The following is a 19,270-nucleotide window of genomic DNA, read 5'->3' as shown; positions in this document are numbered from 1 at the left end:
TGACAACGAATGTGTAGTTCGTAAAATGTAGGCAATATTTACATTTTATTAAAGTTCCCTATACTGTACTTTTTAGTAATAGAAAATAGTATTGCAGAAATAGTCTAAAAGTAATCTGATCATATTAAGTAGTACATAAAGTAAGAATGTAGTAGACTAATGTTATACAGTAAGCAGAGTTTTGTAACAGAATACTTTCTCGATAGAACCCTTAATTCAGTCAAACACAGTGTCAGTGCTTTGAACTGAACTTCAAAACAGAACTCTTGGGTTACAGTTCCCGCAGACACACACACGTCTTTCCACCTTGTGGCTCTAGAATACTCAATCCAAGTTACATCGAAGCCATAAACAGGATTTAAGCGAGAAGTGAATTCTAAGTAAAAATGTTCATTGACCGTATTGCAAAATAAACCTTCCCCTACTTTGAGCACACAAATTTGGCTACACTTTTGCCCCCAGTAGTAAGCATCCTTATTCGCACAACCTGCTTGATGACAGGATCAACAATTTCTGCATTTTGTGCCGTAGCTCTTTCTCTGTCGTCTAGACCCGAACGATCTCTGTCCTTTCAATTCCACAATTCTTTGGAAACTTTGGTAACAGCAACAACTCCTTTCTCAAAGGCCGTTTATACATAGTTCCACAACTGGAAAAAAACAGTTATGTTAATAAAAGTTGACTGAGTGTCCAGGTAGGAGTTATTTGGCCCATTAAATGTTAGGTGTCTCTTAGCTCGTTATCATCATGTGTGTTTATCTTCATTGGGTTCATGCATGCTAAGGGCTGTGGAATGCCAATCTCTGAAGGGGATGTAATTGTTTTGGACTTATATTTTTATGGCTCCCATCTAGTGGTAGTTCTTTTGATTTGTTATATCTAATTCTGTAAACAACGTCCTGTGTCAGGTCTTACTACAGGAAGCAGTATAGAATTGTAGCAGGAAGGTTTTTTTAAAGTGAGGTTAGTGCACAAGTGGGGCGATCGTTATATATTTGTGTTCTGTAGCTCTAAGATAGCAGTATCTGTAAACACTCATGGTGTAACAATCTATATCTGTCTATTTAAGACATTATTTTGACATTTTTTAAGATGAAGGTAAATTATTTTTTGGAATTTGTTACTGTTGCATAGAATAGTGACTAGAAAATTACCTAGTGTTTTAGGACTAGCATTTCAGTTATTAGTATTATTGAGAAATTTGTATAGATTGTAATATGGATAAAATGCTCACGTTGTTTTTATTGCGTAGCTTCACTCTTTCTATCCAAATAAATTATATAAACGAGATATAGGCCTGCTTCATCTAAGAGTTCGTTGGATGAGTGTTGGGCTGACTGTATAGGTGGATAGGAGATACATTCAGCCAGACCAGCGCAATAATAGCCACAACGTGTCACTAGAGGCCAGCAAAGGTCTCCATTAGTTGTAAATAGACACACCGAGTGGTAATTATTTGCAGTAGGAGATTATTGATGGTTAATTCCATGTTCTCACACAGAGTTAAATAGTGGATTATTTGGGAATATAAGGGGTTTAACAGAGTTGGTGGTGTTTTTTTCTTATATTGAGTTGTGTAGGCTGTATTGGAGTCTACCTTGAAAGTGTAATCTTCAACATGAGTTTCATCCCCAGCACTTATCCATTGCATTCGGCTCTCTGATGCTTACCAGCATATCTGTGCTTGTGAATAGTTAACAAGTGTCAGCACTACACCCTGGGTAGATCTGAGTAATCTGATCTTTATGGATAGAACCAACAATCTGAAAACATTTTCGCTCACAGCTGGAACAATGAATACAGTCAAATATACAGTAGTTAAAGCAACAACTAAACCCCAGAGGAAAATATATAGACATTCATACACACTTTGTTTGTCACAAGATCCCTCAGGTTGTGATGCTATCAAGATATTGTTTTCAAATCAACCTGTAACCGTGCCTTTCAAAAATTTGATAAGTTAACAGTTTTGAGCTCTGATAGGCAGTGTTAAAGGATTCAACAGACCTGACTGCTTAGAGAGTGGAATTTGCACATTAGCAAACAAACATGGATTAGACAACAAGCATCAAAACTTCAAAACATCAGCCTTGATGCCTCTATCTTTCTATTTTTTAATAGTGACACAGAAAGATACATCGACCTCCTTGCTTTAACCCTGTGTATTTCTCTCAATCTGTCACTGAGTCACATGATTCTGTTTCAAGCAGTGTTTCCTACAAATGATAATTGAACACCTTCCCTCTCTCGCTGCACTCTGAACTTACTGTAGCGTCTGGTAGTCTGTTTTTCAGTGCTACCTGGCTAGTAATTGCTACACAGAAAAGGAAGATTTGGACTGATCCAACACAAACGAAGCAGAATATGAGTCTATTTATCCACGTTCCATGGTGAGTGAGATTTGTAAGTATTGAATTGTTTATTGAAACAGATAAGGGCTAGAATTGTTTCCAAACAGGCATACTGAAGTGCACCTGTGTGCCTGTGAGAGAGAATCACATTATAATGCGTTTTCAGCTCTTACTAATGTGACTCACTGTTTTTCCCTGATTGAAAGTTTTTTTATATCTCTTTTAAAATGGTTGCATGCTGTTCCAAGTTGCTGAGTGCACAGTTTGGCAGCAGCGATCTTTCATAGTCCCCTTACTAAGGTGCATTTACTAAAGTGATGTGATAATTTTCCTTAATAAACTTTATGTTAAAACACATTTTTAAAACATTTTCACATTCATATCCCTATTAAAATGGCTTTAAAACTTTGTGCTTGCCTATGATTATGTGTTTGTTATGTTAGTGCACTATTAATCCAGTCCATTTTTGTGTATTGTTACAGGATTAACTGTGTGTTTTGCTTTGTTATTACTCCTCATTTTCATTCCAGGTTGCTGTGTGTGTTCCAGTGTTGGGGAGCAGTGATTTCAGGGTCCATCCCAGTACTGCATGGGGAAGTGCAGTCACCTGGTTACCCTGCTCCTTATCCTTCCTCCCTTCATGAAATATGGGACCTGTTGGTACCCAAGGGGTACGTCCTCAACCTCACATTCACTAACATTGATATTGAGCTCTCAGAGGACTGCTACTATGACTCCATAATGGTAAGATACACAGATAGATAAGGTCTTTATTAGGGTCTTTCTAGACCCCCTGTCCTGACCAAGTGTCTTAGGTCTATATTTCGTTCTATGTGATATTCTTTAATTTAAATCTCTTTTTATTTATATTTACATCTCTAATAGGACATACAGTATATTATCTCTCTGTCAAGTGTTTATCCAAACTGTTTCTCAGTTCCCTTTTGTTGGGTTTGGATATATTAAGGTCTTAATATACAGTATTGTTCTTCTTTATTTCAAGGTGATGTTTGGAAAGAGATTTCTGGGAAGGTTCTGTGGTTGGAATCATGTTTCCAAGGGTGATCGCCCTGGCAAGTATTCAATCATGTCACCTGGCAACAGTCTGCGGCTCGTCTTCAAGAGTGATTCCTCATCCCCAGGACCACACAGATACAGCGGCTTCTCAGCCATCTACCAGGCTGTGGGTCAGTCTTCGTGTTTGTGTTCCAGTCTTCTAGGTCACTTTGAATGTGAAGTGGAAGCAAATTTGCACTGGATTCAGCTCTCAATGTGATGGGAGTTAGTAGGAAAGTGAGAGCTTTTTGTAGCGCGAAAGGATGAAAAATGCTTTTAAATCATGTTAACTTCCATTTTTGAGTGTTGTGAGACCAGTAACAATTATTAATTAACAATGAACAATTATTAACTGGCTGATGGGGATGCTCCTAGTTCGATACCGCAGACCAGCTGTTCATTATCTGTACTGTCTTTACTGTAGGAATCTTGGCTCAGGTCAAGTGAAGCCAGTCAACTGCTTGATTGATGATAGAATATAACCATATTGGTCTATGTCAGTGCTGAATGTCCCTCAGATGGGGAATCTTGCATAATGTGGCGACATTATAGGTCCTATTTTGTGTAGCTCACTCTATGCAATGTGTGGGTAACTTGTATGTATTGTGGAGCAGTACAAGGTTGTATCTTCTGAATGTGAAGGTGCTTGACTCAGAAAGCTCATTGAGCTCAGATGTGCTCTGTGAAGCTCTTGGCAATTGCTACTCTTTTCCTCATAAGGACTTAAGTTCACAGCTCAGGAAACAAATATTCCATCCTTTGACATAATGTCTGTTTTAAAACTGTACCAAACAGCCTCTCTTTCTTGGTTTAATGTAAATGTATTGCCTAGAGGTCGGTCAGTGGGTGTGTTCATCTCACTCTCTCCTTCTCTCTCAGATATAAACGAGTGCACTACAGAGTTTGACAAAGGGTACGTGTGTCACCATGGGTGGGTTTGTGTGCTCCTGTCGCCATGGATACCAGCTACAGCCTGACAACAGCACCTGCTTCCGTACGTACCAGGAGACAGAGAGACGAGCTGATAGATGAACGATGTCTCAGAGAAACAGACAACCTACCTGTGGACCAGGCAGCGTACTCAATAATATTAAAGTGGGAAAGAACAGTAATAACACAGGGACTCATTTCTGTATTGTGTAATGGCACAAAAATATTCTCTGGCACAAAGACACACATATACTACACAAAGACTGAAGACTCGAACACTGACATGTGATGAGATATTGAAGATATATACTGTGATGTGCAGGACCTGTTCTTGTGATCTCCTCCTGACTGTTGTTCCAGCTGTGGACTGTGGCTTTCCTGTGCCAAAGAATGGGACACTACGAGTGGTCAGTGCGAACCCCAAAACTCTGTACCAGAACGAGATTCAGTTTGGGTGTGAGTCCAAGTACTACAGACTAGAGGGAGATGGTAAGAGTGTGGTTGGTTTTCTTCTGTGCATCTCTTATTTACCTACCTACCTCTCTTTCTATTGTTCTCTGAGACTGAAATCCCAGGAACAGAAGATAATAATAATAATTGCTGACATTATATAGCGCGTTTCTGGACACTCCACTCAAAGCGCTTTACAAGTAATGGGGATCCCCTTCACCACCACCAATGTGCAGCCCCACCTGGATGATGCGACGGCAACCATAGTTCGCCAGAACGCTCACCACACATCAGCTATCAGTGGGGAGAACAGAGTAATGAAGCCAATTCATAGATGGGGATTATAAGGAGGCCATGATTGGTAAGGGCCAATGTGAAATGGGGCCAGGAAACCGGGGTTACACCCCTACTCTTTTCGAGAAACACCCTGGGACCACCGAGAGTCAGGACTTCGGTTTTACGTCTCATCCGAAGGACGGCGCCTGTTTACAGTATAGTGTCCCCGTCATTATACTGGGGCATTAGGACCCACATGGACTGCAGGGTGAGCGCCCCCTGCTGGCCCCACTAACACCTCTTCCAGATATTGCTGTAGAGAATATTGTGATGCAATCTTGAGTTGGGGGCAGTATATGATGGTATTTATACTGAATGAGCAGTCATATAAAATAATTACTCATGTATTTTTTTTTAGAAATAATCTGTTTTCAATTTCTCCCGGGGGTATTACAGTTAGCTGAGAGTCAATTTAGCAATAGAGTAAAAAATATAAGCCAGGGTGAAAACTCCAGTATCAAAATGCGTAGAATAATCCATGATAAAAAAAAAAAAAACAAAAAAAGATTTTAACTTGCTTGCTTTAATGTGCTAATTCTTGCTTCCACCAAGTTGGCTTTCACGGTTTTGACCTTTCAGGGTTGGACTTGTATAGTCTGGCATGATAAGCAGGTGATTCACATTGTCTTGATGAGAGATAGACAATTTTCTTGTCATCCATATTCAAGCTCCAGTTTGCCATCTTGTTAGGGGCTAGTTTTAGATAGTATAGCTCATTTTTTTCAATTCAATTTAGTTTAGTTCAGTTTTTTTTTCATATGCACAAGTGCATTGCAATCCTTATAGCATAATAGTTATAAACTACAGCTTACAGCTGTAGTATATAATGAGGAAAATACCATCCTTCTATTACTCTTCCCCTGGTGACGTTACACTATATTAGAATACAGTGTATGTTTTAACTATGCCTCACCTGTGCCTGTAAAGTCTTATTAATCTCTTTCTAATCTCAGATGTGTACAGATGTGAAGCTCAGGGCTACTGGAGGTCTTTGAATGGCAGTCGGGATTTGCCAAAATGTGTTGCAGGTAGGAATCAATACTATTCATTTTAATCCACCGGGATGCTGTATTCTTTATTATAAATTGTGGAAATTGTAATAGGGAAACATATATTAAGCAATTATTAAAGTAAAAGTAAGTTTTAAACACTCCCTGACTAAATAAGGAGCTGAATCTTTATCTCTTTAACTTTGTGTTAATAACTTTGTGCAACCATATGAACTGGCAACTCACAACTGGCAACCCACTGAGGCAAAGCAGGTGTGAACCTGGCTGACAAGACATAAAAAAGAGGTCCCAACTCTCTTTGGTCATTAAAAATCCCAGGCTGTTTCTTGAAAAGAGTGGGGATGTTACCCCAGCATCCTGGTCAAATTTCCCATTACCCTTTACCAATTGTGGCCTCCTAATAATTGACATCTGTGAATTGGTTTTCCTCCCCACTATTTTCTCCTCCCTACTGATGGTGTGTGGTGAGTGCACTTGTGCATCATCCAAGTGGGTGTGACACAATGGTGGTGGTGGAGGGGATCTCCATTACCTGTAAAGTGCTCTGAGTGGAGTTTCCAGAGAAGTGCTATACAGTATAAGTGTAAATAATTATTATTATTGCATTATCGAGAGTGTGATAATATTCTTTAGCTCTGATAACTCTGCATTTCTCTCTACTTTTCTGTCTATTTTATTTATCTTTTTTTCTTTCAGTGTGTGGAGAACCTGAGATTGAGAACTCTGATTTCGGCCGTATTTTTGGAGGCAGTGAGGCAAAGCTGGGTCAGATCCCCTGGCAGGTCTATGTTAATGATCCAAAAGGAGGAGGATCTCTGATCTCCGACCGATGGGTCCTCACATCTGCTCATGTGGTTGAGGGGAAGGACAGTCTGCTGATGTATGGGGGGACAGTGGACATTGGCCATTTAGGGGACTCTAATAACACTGTAACTCTGGAGAGTGAGAAGATCTTCATCCATCCAGGATACCTAGAATCCCCAACAACTGGGAGACGTACCAATTTTAACAACGACATCGCCCTGGTCAGACTGAAATCCCACGTACCCCTGGGACCCCATCTTCTCCCCATCTGTCTCCCAGAGAGGAGAGACGATGGGACTCTGATTCCTGAAAGACTGGGGTTTGTTTCAGGATGGGGCAGGACAGAACATGGCACACTGAGCTCGAAACTGTTGTATGTCAAGATCCCTGTGAAGAACAGAGTCACCTGCTCCAATAGGAAAGATGGAAAACCATTGGTGCAGAGTTTCAGCGAGAACATGTTCTGTGCTGGTGAGCAGGGCAAAGATAGCTGCAGTGGGGATGGTGGTGGTCCCTTCTTCCTCCGAGAGTTTCGGAGAGGAGCAGGAGGAGAGATAGAAAGGGGTCCATTCCGTCTCTACGGCATTGTGTCCTGGGGAATAGTCTGTCAGGAGAGGGGTTACTACACTAAAGTAGACAATTACCTGGACTGGATCAGAGAGACCACTGAGAGGGAGGAGAGCTAGAGATATTTGAACAAGAGTAGACTAAATTAGATGTTAGAGCACCAGATTTGTTGGTTTACATGGTACAACAAGTTGTTACATTCATGTTGGATAATAGTTTTCTTTGTAGGCTGAATTAGCTTAATTTCGATTAGATTTTGAGTTAAATGAAGCATTTTGATACATGAGCAAAGTGGATAATTAAACTCTTGATCCAGTGTGCTGAAAACCTATGCTATTAACAGTAAGATCGTGTTAGAAAGCTTTCAGAGGTTCTAAAGAAAAATAAAAGCACTTGATATGGTAGTCTGATTTTCTCATTTGCTGTTGTCCGCACACAGTCTTAGTGGAAAGTGCAGCTCTGTATTGTGTTAAGTGAAATAGAATTCTCTGAATTAGCTTGATTTCTGGTCTCTTCCCACAGCTTGAACTGCAGACGTATACATCACATTGTAAGTCCGGCAATGACTTTGCCGATACCTTTGAGGAGCTTACATAGTATCAGGTCCCCTCACAGCCGTCTTTGCCCAAGACCCTGTGCAGCAAAGCACCCCAACGCATGATACTTCCACCACCATGCTTGGTTGTTGGGATGAGTTCTTCTGTAGAAGACAGTGTTTGGTTTTTACTACACAAAATGTTTCTTGGAGAGGCCAAAAAGTTCACAAGTCCAGAGAACATTCTACCAGACATCTTGTGAAAACATGGACATCGGTCATAGTATTATTTTTGTGCTTTACATCTCAAATATAAGAGAATTTGGACTAAGGTAGGGATTTCATTAACATTTGCACTGTGCCATATTGAAGATAATACCATTAACTGAATATACTGGCCTTTAAAATTAACTTCTAACAGTCTTCCATGGTAGAATTTGTGCCCTATGGAAATCTGCAATTATTCTATGGCAATCCATTGTAAAGGGCACGATAACCAAGATTGATTTATAAAGTATGACGATGAATGTGTAGTTTATAAAATGGAGACAATACATTTTATTACAGTTCTTTTTAGTGATAGAAAATAGTATTACAGAAATACTCTAAAAGTGATCTGATCATATTAAGCAGTACATAAAGTAAGAATGTAGTCGACTTGTAGTAGAATGTAGTAATGATACATGGTAATCAGAGTTTTGTAACAGCATACTTTCAAACACAGTGTCAGTGGTAACTTCAAAAAAGAACTCTTGGGTTACAGCTCTCGCAGACACACACCTGTCTTCCCACCCCTGTATCCCTGGAATACTCAATCCATTTCAAGTAAAATAGAGACCATAAATGGGACTTAAGCAAGAAGTTAATTCTAAGCAAAAATGGTCATTGACCATATTGCAAAGCAAACAACTCATATTCCCTGCTACACTTTTAGCCCAAATAGTAAGCATCCTAATTGTCATACCCTGGTATCTGGCGGGATTATACATTTTTACATTTTCATTGCTGTCATATAGACCCTAATAATCTGTCATTTCAATTTCACAATTTTGAAACTTCTGGCAACAACAGCAACTCCTTTGACAAAGGACTTTATACATAGTTTCAAAATTTTAAAAGGTTACATTATTAATAATTGCTTGAGTCTTCAGGTGGGGAGTATTTTATCCCTTAAATGTTAGGTGTCTCCTAGGTCATTATCGTCATTTGTTTTTATCTTCAGTGTGTTTATGCATAACAAGGGGTGTGGAATGCCAATCTTTGAAGGGAATGTAATTGTTCTGAACTTGTATTTTTATGGCTCCCTCCTAGTGGCAGCTCTTTTGATTTGCTATATCTTGTTCTGTAAATAACTTCCTATGTTAGGTCTTACAACATGAAGTAGTATAAAATTATAGCCGGAAGGTTTGAAGTTAGTGCACAAGTGTGGTATTCCTTATATATCTGTGTTCTGTGGCCATAAGTATTCATTATGTAACACTTCATACCCTTCTATTTAAGACATTATTTTGTCATTTTTTAAGATGAATGTAAATTATTTTTGGAGTCCTGTAATAAACATAATATTGATAAAATGTTCGTATCATTTGCATTTTGCAGTTTCACACTTTCTTAGAGTTCTTTGGATGAGTTCTGGGCTGACTTTATAGTATAGGTGGATAGGAGCTGCATTCAGTGAGTCCAGGGCAGTAATTTGCCAGTAGAGGCAATCAAAAGCCTCCATTAATTGTAAATAGACACACTGGGTGGTAATTTTTTGCAGCAGGAGATTATTAATAGTTAATTCCACACGGAAGTAATTAGTGAATTAGTTGGGTATATAACCATTTAATCAAAATTGGTAGTAGTTGTTTATTACAGCTCATCAAAGACCTCTTATCAGTTGTAAATAGACACACCGGCTGGTAAGAATTAGAAGCATGATATCGGTGGTTAATTTGACATTCTCACATGGAGTTAATTAGTGGCTTATTTGGGTATATAAGGGGTTTAACAACATTGATGATGGTTGTTTTTTTTATATTGATATGTGTAGGTTGTATTGGAGTCTAGCTGTTGAAAATCCTGCAGTAAAGTCTACTGGATTCAACGTTTGTAAGACTGTGGTCTATTCTGTGGTTGGGATTGTTTTTTTTGGGGGGACGATCACCCTGATTACTAACAACCTATCACCTTGCACAGTCATATATCTACCAACAAAGTTCTGCTTGTGAATGTTTAACAAGTGTCAGCACTACACCCTTGGTAGATTTGAGTAATGTGATCTTGATGGAGACCATATATAATCTGAAAACATTTTTCCTCGCAGCTGGAGCAATGGATATAGTCAAATATAATTACAATGACAAGTAAACCCCAGAGGAAAGCATGTAGACATTCATACACATTTAGGTTGTTACGGGATACCTCATGTTGTGATGTTATCCATATGTTTTTTTTTTTTCAAAATCCAACTGTAATTAATTTCCAAAAATTAATACCAGGTTAATGATAATCTGATAAGCTCTAATACATGGTGCTAAAGGGGTTAACAGACCTGATTGCACCGAGAGTGGAATTTGCACTTTAGTGAACAAACAAATGGATTAAAAAACTAGCATCAAATCTGCAATACAACAGCCATAACATCCCCTGCTGTCTTTCCCTCCCTCCTTCTTATATCATTCAATTTTTTTAAACAGTGACAGAGACATATACATTAACCTCCTTGATTTCTTGCTGTGTATCTCTCTCAATCTGTCACCAAGTCACTTGTTTCTGTTTCAAGCAGTGTTTCCTCTGAATGATAAATTCTAGCTTTTCTCTCCCTCTGTCGCTGCTCTGTGAACTCACTTCTGCTTCTGGCAGTTTGTCATTGTATCTTTGTGTTTTGGAGTGCTAATTGGCTAGTAAGAGGTGTGTGGGAAATGAAGATTTGGACTGTTCCAACACAAGTGAGGCATAGTATGAATCTATCCATCCATGTTCCTTGGTGAGTAAAACACCCTCCTCTTCTCTTTTTATGTATGGACTCATATAATTATGCAGAAAAGGACGGGAATGGTGTCCAAACATTCATACTGATGTGTCTTTCTGTGCCTGTGAGAGAGAAACATATTGCAATGTGTTTTGTGCTCCTACTAAAGTGACTCAACGTTTTTCCTGATAAAAACTTTTTTTCTATCTCATTAAATACTTTTGTATGCTGTTGCAGGTTGCTGAGTGTATTGCAGTGTTGGGTAGCAGTGATTTCACTTGCTTAGTTGTATTTGCTAAAGTGACTTACTATTTTTCCAGACAAAAGCATATTCCATTTATGTCCCATTAAAAATTGTCATACTTGCCTATAATGATAGATTTGTTGTATTAATGCACAGTTTATTCAATCTTCAACATTGTTTCTGCATTGTTACTGGTTGCACTTTGTTATTGCGTTATTACTTCTCATTGCCATTGCAGGTTGCTGTGTGTGTTCCAGTACTGGGGAGTTGTGATTGCAGGGTCCACCCCAGCTCTGTATGGGGAAGTGCAGTCACCTGGTTACCCCAATCCTTATCATCCATCCCTTAATGAAAGTTGGGACCTAGTAGTACCCCAGGGGTACACCCTCAACCTCACATTCCGTCACATTGATATTGAGCCTTCACACGACTGCTATTATGACACCCTCATGGTGAGACAATTAAAAAAACTTCTGAGTGAACTCAGTTGTGTATCTATCTACAGTAGTTCTCTCTTCCTGAACTGTACTGTACCTCTTGTTGTTGTGATTTTTCTATGTTAGTTCTACCATTAAAGTCTGTATATTATATTAAAATATATAATATTAAGATATATCTTTTGAGACCCTCTGTCCTGACCATACAGTATGTGTTAGTTCTACTGTATAGTAGGCTCAGTGTCAACTTATTTTATTTAAATCTACATCTTTAATAGAACAGGTGGGTAGCTGCGTCAGTATGTGTAGGCTGCAAAGGAACAAGTAATAGTTTTATTCCATGCTGAAAAAAGAAGAAAGAAAACAACGTGCTCACACCTGAAGAAGGCTCCATGGCCGAAACGTTGTTTTCTTCTTTTTTCAGCATGGAATAAACCTATTACTTGTATCTTTAATAGAATGTGTATTATCTCTTGGGTGTTTTTCAGTTCCTTATTTAATGTACCTTTGCTTGGTGTGGTTAAATTCTTAATAAATTGTTCTTTTTTATGTCAAGGTGATGTTTGGAAAGAGATTTCTGGGAAGGTTCTGTGGTCACAATTATGTTTCCAAGGACGATCCCTCTGACAGCTATTCCGTCATGTCACCTGGCAACAGTCTGCGCCTTGTCTTCAAGACAGACGCCTCAACCCCAGGACCACACAGACACAGCGGTTTCTTGGCCTTCTACCAGGCTGTGGGTCAGTCTACGTGTTTGTGTTTCAGTCTTGCAGTTCACTTTGAATGTGAAAAGTGGCACAAACTTTACTGTATCAATTAATACAACTCTCAAGGTGACAATGTAAATTTGACAATATAAATGTATTTAAATCAGGTAAACATTTTTGTGAAAACAGTTGTATTGAGCTACTGTCAAGAAGGAGGGAAACCATTTTCAGTTTAGTTGAGTTCAGTTAGTTTGGTCAGATTTAAATAATGACAAAATGAGCCCACAAATATAAAATAAAATAGTGTGCTCAATACATTGGTTTATTTCACCTGGCTGAGGCAATGACAAGGCTGGTTGGAGATCAGATGCAGGGAGAAAATGCTCCCTGGTGATCTTGAGGTGCTAACAGTATATTTCTGTAATGTTTCTGCTTGTACCAGTCTTCAACCTTAGTGTTGTAGGCATACCAGACTAAGCTCACTAACATAATGTTAACACTGTTGGCTGTATTTCTCTAGGTGTTCAATACAGCAGGCAAGCTGTTAACAAACCTTACTTTCAGAACCTTGGTTTAAGTTAAGTGAAGCTGTCAACTACTGTATTGATGATGGACTATGACCATACTGGCCTGTGACAGTACTGGTTGTCCCTCAAATACAGGATAATGTATTCTGCTATAGGTGTGGTGACATGGTAGGTCCTGTTCTGAGGAGCTAACTGTCTGAAATGTGTGGCTAGATGGTATATCATATGGAGTTTTACAAAGTTTTATCTCCTTGACATGAAGCTTCTTGATATTGAAGACTCATAGAACTCAGACGACTGAGTGCTTAGTTCTGTGAACCTCTCATGATCTCACAGTAGCTGGTATTCACTCATTCGTGAGGGATTGGGTTCACAACTTCCCAGTGTAGGGAACCCATATTCCATTTTAACCTGAAAGACTTTCTGAACTAAACTGAACAATCTCTCTTTATCTTGGTTCTGCTTTGGGTGTACTATAGGTTGTAGAGTTGGAAATAGTCAGTCAGTGGGTGTGTTCGCCTCTCTCTTCTCTCTCAGATATAGACGAGTGCTCTGCAGAGGATGAAAATGGGCAGGCATGTCACCATGAGTGTCAAAACACCCCAGGCGGGTTTTTGTGCTCCTGTCGCTATGGATACCAGCTACAGCCTGACAACAGCTCCTGCCAGCGTACATACACAGAGACTGAGAGATGACCTGAGAGATGAATAACACCACAGAGAAACAGACAATTTTATCCATGGTCCAGGCAGTGTACTCAATAATATTAAAGTGGTATAGACCTCTGTCTATACCAGGGGTCTCAAACACGAGGCCCTCAAAGTAATTACTGTATCTGCGGCCCGCAACGACTCATGTGCTGCAGTGCAGGCTGGGAAATGTGGGCGTGAGATGTCACCGTACCTAATTATATAGTGACTATAAAACCTAAAGTAAATAGTAGTTAATTGTTTACTCCTGTTTTGTCCCTTGTTTTGAAACCACCCTGAACCCGCGTACATGTCCTATTCACAGCCCTTATGAGTTGTTGTGTACATCTGTTGCCTGATTGCCAGCTGACGGAGTGCTGTCAATAAAGAAAGTAGAAAGACAGAAAGGTTTCTGTGATTAGTCTCTGTGTCTGTTAGAATCATAACAATGTTTAGCAGTATGTACGTATTGAGTTTTTCTTGTCAATGAAGTTCAACAAATCAGTTTTATGGTCAAGACTCGCCAGTGAACATTTCCGAGCAACATTGCGATTGGCTACTTCTTGTGATATCAGGCCTAACGTTGATGTTCTGGTCCTTGCAAAACACTGTCAAAGAAACAGCCAGAATGAAGAACTTCAGAAATAACCTCACATGATGTCGAGGTGAAGTTAACCAACATGTTTCAAATACAAATTTCAGTTTTAATTAATTTTTTAATATTTTATGTATTTTGTATGAATATGATATGAATGAATATGTATGAATGTGGCCAGCTGATTAGCGCATTTTATTTAATGCGGCCCCCATATTCAGTTGAGTTTGAGACCCTTGGTGCCTCACTTTTGTATTTTTTAATGACACAAAACACTCACAAAAAGCACTCCCTGACACAAAGAGACACAGAGATTATTTGTCGCACAAAGACAAAGTGTAAGAACACAGACATGTGATGACGGGGACAGAGAAGATACTTTGTTGTGCAGGTCCCAATGTGTTCAGTGATCTTATCCTGACTGTTTTTCCAGCTGTGGACTGTGGCTTTCCTGTGCCAAAGAATGGGACACTACGAGTGGTCAGTGCGAACCCCAAAACTCTGTACCAGGATGAGATTCAGTTTGGGTGTGAGTCCAAGTACTACAGACTAGAGGGAGATGGTAAGAGTGTGGTTGGTTTTCTTCTGTGCATCTCTTATTTACCTACCTACCTCTCTCTCTATTGTTCTCTGAGACTGAAATCCCAGGAACAGAAGATAGTGCTGTGGAGTCTATTGTGATGCAATCTTGAGTTGGGGACAGTATATGATGGTATTTATACTGAATGAGCAGTCATATAAAATAATTACTCATGTATTTTTTTAGAAATAACCACTGTTTTTAATTTCTCCTGGGGGTATTACAGTTAGCTGAGAGTCGACTTAGCAATAGAGTAAAAAATATAAGCCAGGGTGATAACTCCAGCATCAAAATGCGTAGAATAATCCATGATCAAAAACAAACAAAAAAAATTTTTAACTTCCTTTCTTTAATGTGCTTCCACCAAGTTGGCTTTCATGGTATTGACCTTTCAGGGTTTGACTTGTATAGTCTGGCATGATAAGCAGGTGTTTCACATTGTCTTGATGAGAGATAGACCATTTTCTTGTCATCCATTGTTAAGCCATCTTGTTAGGGGCTAGTTTTAGATTGAATAGGTCATTTTTTTTTCAATTCAGTTTAGTTCAGTTTTTTTTGTCAGCTTGTATCTGTAGTATATAATGAGGAAAATACCATCCTTCTATTACTCTTCCCCTGGTGACATTACACTATATTAGAATACAGTGTATGTTTTAACTATGCCTCACCTGTGCCTGTAAAGTCTTATTAATCTCTTTCTAATCTCAGATGTGTACAGATGTGAAGCTCAGGGCTACTGGAGGTCTTTGAATGGCAGTCGGGATTTGCCAAAATGTGTTGAAGGTACAGTAATACTAATTAATGTAATCCAGTGAAAAACTTGCTGTATTAACAAGGTTGGGGATTTTACAAATAAAAATGGAAGTATGTTAGCCAATTATTATTAAAATTGCTAGTGATTTTTTTAACTATCTACAGTATGTGATGATCAGGTTTTTTGTTTCTATCTCTGTGTCAGTATACTATAGGTCTCTGTTAATATACTATTAACCCCTGAGTCATTTACTTGAAGAACCTTCTTTTCTTGAATAAATCTTTGACTTTTGATAATTGTTTTCTATTGTTTTTTCTGTTTCTCCTGTTTCCTCTCAGTGTGTGGGGAGCCCGAGATTGGGTTCTCTGATTTTGGCCGTATCCTTGGAGGCAGTGAGGCCAAACCAGGTCAGATCCCCTGGCTGGTCTATGTTAAAGATCCAGTAGGTGCAGGGTCTCTAATCTCAGACCGATGGGTCCTCACCGCTGCTCAAGCGATTGAAGGGCAGGACAGACCAGTGCTGTACGGAGGGACAGTGGACGTTGAGAATATTGGGAGCTCTAACAGCGCTGTGATTCTGGAGAGTGAGAAGGTCTTCATCCAGCCAGATAGCCGAACAGCCCCAACAAGAAGAAAACCTTCAAATTTTGACAACAGAATCGCCCTGGTCAAATTGAAATACCGCGCACCCCTGGGACCCCATCTCCTCCCTATCTGTCTCCCCGAGAGGAAAGATGATGGGACTCTAATTCTCAATAGACTAGGGTATGTTTCTGGATGGGGCAGGACAGAAAACGGCACACTGAGCTCGAAACTGTTGTATGTCAAGATCCCTGTGATGGACAGAGACACCTGCTTCAAGAGGAAAGATGGAAAACCATTGGTGCAGACTTTCAGCGAGAACATGTTCTGTGCTGGTGAGATGGGCAAAGATAGCTGCCATGGAGACAGTGGGGGTCCCTTCTTCCTCCGAGAGTTTTAAAGAGGAGCAGGAGGACAGATAGAAAGGGGTCCATTCCGTCTCTATGGTGTTGTGTCCTGGGGAATAGTCTGTGAGGACAGAGGTTACTTCACCAAAGTAGACAATTACTTGGACTGGATTAGAGAAACTATTGAGAAAGAGGAGAGAAAAACAACATTAGGATTATAAAAGAGGGGTATTTCCCAATATGTTAGTAGAGATTGGACACAAAAGACTCCATTAAATTAGATTTGAAAGTGCAGGACCCATTCAATCTGAATTATAGTGCACAAGAAGTTACTAGATCATTTTGACATCTCTTTTCCACGTAGGCTGAGATTAGGTAGATTAAAATAGCTTGTGTAAATCACTAAAGTTTTCACTTTGAACCTTTGTATCTGATAACGGGGTTGAGCCTAATACATTTTGTGGGGTTTCCTTGTGTAGAAATGGGAACCCTCTGTTATGAGGGATTAGGAATCGGTCTGGATTTTGAGACTAGCAGGGCATATTGGCAGTTCATTCATTACCTTCTAATCTACCCCCCCCCCCATCTTGAGCTGCAGAGTGATACAAAACATTAGAAGTGGTAACTTATTAGAAGTAAACCCGTGGGTTAATTTTGTATTTTGTCTAGTCAGTCTTGTAGATCACCCTACCGTTCAATTAATTAGTGGATTAATCAGTTATGTAATTACTTAATAGGATCACCTATCCCTCCCTTTTCTAACCGGTTCAACCAATTCAATGTCATTGGGTACCTGAAGCATGTCACGGTCAGCAATGCAAGGTGGGGGTACACCCTGGATGGGATGTACTGTATGCCCATTGAAGACAATATACGGACACAAACACACACACACTCACACCAGGGCTATTCCCAGAAGCCAATGAACCTACCAGCATGTCTTTGGGCTGTAGGAGGAAACTGGAGCAGCCAGTGGAAAAACAAATGAATACAGGGAGAACATGCAAACTCTACCCATGAATCGAACCCAGGGCCACGGTGCTGTGAGACGGCAATGCTAAATAGACCATTTATCACCCTAATAAGATAATACATTAATTAATTGAATGATTTGTTTTTCTAGTTTTTAATGACTGTCTGGTGGAAATAACAGTGAAACACAAATCAGAAGACGTAGATGGATATTTTGCATGATATTATAATTGAATTTCAACTTTGTTTCATGACATATACATAACTAATGATAAGCCCTGACAAAAGGGGATATCATGTGGTATGTCTACATTTAATTGCAACATTAAAACTTTCTGGATCTATTTTTCTTTGTGAATTGTTATCAAGTTGTGCAATGTCTGTGCAAGAGTTGGAAATGTCATTATTGGGTGTTTTCTTGTAATGCAAATCATTCTATACATTTTTGGGCTAGCTGTTTATGTGGAAAAGTACAAATAAAACATACAATATCTTAAAGCAAACTGATGTACCATGTTATATTTTATATATGGAATACAATAAAATGTAAATGAAATGTGTAAAATAAGAAGACAAACAAATGGGGCATTATGGACTATATTGTATTGAATTGGTTAAGTGTTTATTTAAATAAATCAGGTTTGTACACTCTTGGTCCTGGAGAGCCAACGCTTTTATGGACAACCATTTAATTCTCCATTTCTAACGGCAGCTTAAAGAGGACATTTGTTGTCACTGAATGAACACTGAGGAAATTCCGGATTTGGACGTCTGAAGAGAGAGTTTTGAGGTCAGTCTAGATCAGCCATTCATCCGACAATGACAACAATTCTCTGTCCTGGTCTGTTGGATTGTGCAGTTTTCTGTTTGAGGCCTTTGTGAAATGTGTTTTCTGCTCTTCCAGAGAATGGTAATTGGTTTGAACTCCGTGTTAACACAGTGGGCTTAGAACTGCCCTCGTTCAGCTGTGCTCAATTAAAATATAGCCAACTGAACTTCAGAAGAAGGAAAGGCACTGACTCACTGTGTGTCATTCCAGTGTCTGATCTTCATCAAGCGTGTACCTGTTAAGAGCTGCTTGTCAAAAATTTTGTAAGAAACAAGTTGAGGAGAGACTTCAGAATTATTTGTGTTGAGGTTGTTGGAAATAATACACTTTATGGTATTTTTTTTAATCTAAGGCTGAATGCCGTTTTAACTTGTGTCCCCAGCTTTGTGTTTCACTGCTCATTTTGAAGACGTCCACTGCTAAGAGTTTGGTCCCCGCCTAGCCTTCTTTGTTCAAGATCTTGTGCAGCAAAGCAGAGCAGCCTAAGCCATCTTACTCCCAGCATCATTCTTGGTTTTTGTGGTGAGTTATTCTGTTGGAAGGCAGAGATTGGTTTTTGCAACACATGAGGTTTCTCGTTGTGGCCTACAAATTTCTACATTCCAGAGAACCTACTGTAGGAATTTAGGAATACATCTTGGTACAGTATTCAAGATGATACAATTAAATGTAAGCACAGCGCAATAAAATGAACTTCTAACAGTCTTCCAAGTTAGAATTAGGGCTCTATGGCAATCTGCAATTATTCTATGGCAACCTGTTGTCAAGGGCAGTGCAGCAAATAAAGACTGTTTTTCAAAGAATGACAAAGTGTATGTAGTTCACATACAATGTAGACAATATCTGCATTTGATTTCAATTCTCTGAACAGAGATTTTTAGGAACAGAAAGTAGTATTACAAAAATTCTCTAAAAGTAATCTGATCATGTTACATGCAGTAACATTGTAGTAGACTTTAGTAATGTCATACACTTAGATATACATAGACACACCAGGTAGTAATTATTTGAA

General features: G+C 39.2%; 2 protein-coding genes across 3 annotated transcripts; both read left to right on the top strand.

Moving 5' to 3' along the window:
• Window positions 1-3,399: 3,399 nt before the first annotated feature.
• Window positions 3,400-7,908, top strand: LOC148640716 (complement C1s subcomponent-like). 2 transcript variants are annotated; one of them, XM_088619987.1, is made up of 5 exons: window positions 3,400-3,538; window positions 4,287-4,401; window positions 4,698-4,826; window positions 6,077-6,151; window positions 6,830-7,908. In XM_088619987.1, the coding sequence occupies exons 2-5, from the start codon at window positions 4,335-4,337 to the stop codon at window positions 7,621-7,623; spliced, it is 1,065 nt and encodes a 354-aa protein (XP_088476113.1). In that variant the 5' UTR covers window positions 3,400-3,538; window positions 4,287-4,334; the 3' UTR covers window positions 7,624-7,908. The 2 variants fall into 2 exon arrangements, with proteins under 2 accessions (XP_088476113.1, XP_088476114.1); XM_088619988.1 differs by lacking the exon at window positions 6,077-6,151.
• A 2,726-nt stretch (window positions 7,909-10,634) lies between these two features.
• On the top strand, window positions 10,635-17,932 carry LOC148640715 (complement C1s subcomponent-like). The gene is made up of 7 exons (XM_088619985.1): window positions 10,635-11,010; window positions 11,478-11,691; window positions 12,233-12,416; window positions 13,448-13,579; window positions 14,628-14,756; window positions 15,483-15,557; window positions 15,867-17,932. The coding sequence occupies exons 1-7, from the start codon at window positions 10,946-10,948 to the stop codon at window positions 16,508-16,510; spliced, it is 1,443 nt and encodes a 480-aa protein (XP_088476111.1). The 5' UTR covers window positions 10,635-10,945; the 3' UTR covers window positions 16,511-17,932.
• The last annotated feature ends 1,338 nt before the right edge of the window (window positions 17,933-19,270 follow it).

The sequence above is a fragment of the Lepisosteus platostomus genome, chromosome 25 (assembly GCF_059453375.1).
Source record: "Lepisosteus platostomus isolate fLepPlt1 chromosome 25, fLepPlt1.hap1, whole genome shotgun sequence".
NCBI lineage: Eukaryota > Metazoa > Chordata > Actinopteri > Semionotiformes > Lepisosteidae > Lepisosteus > Lepisosteus platostomus.
Note: the sequence above shows the minus strand (reverse complement) of the source record. Positions and strands in the feature narration are given on the sequence as shown.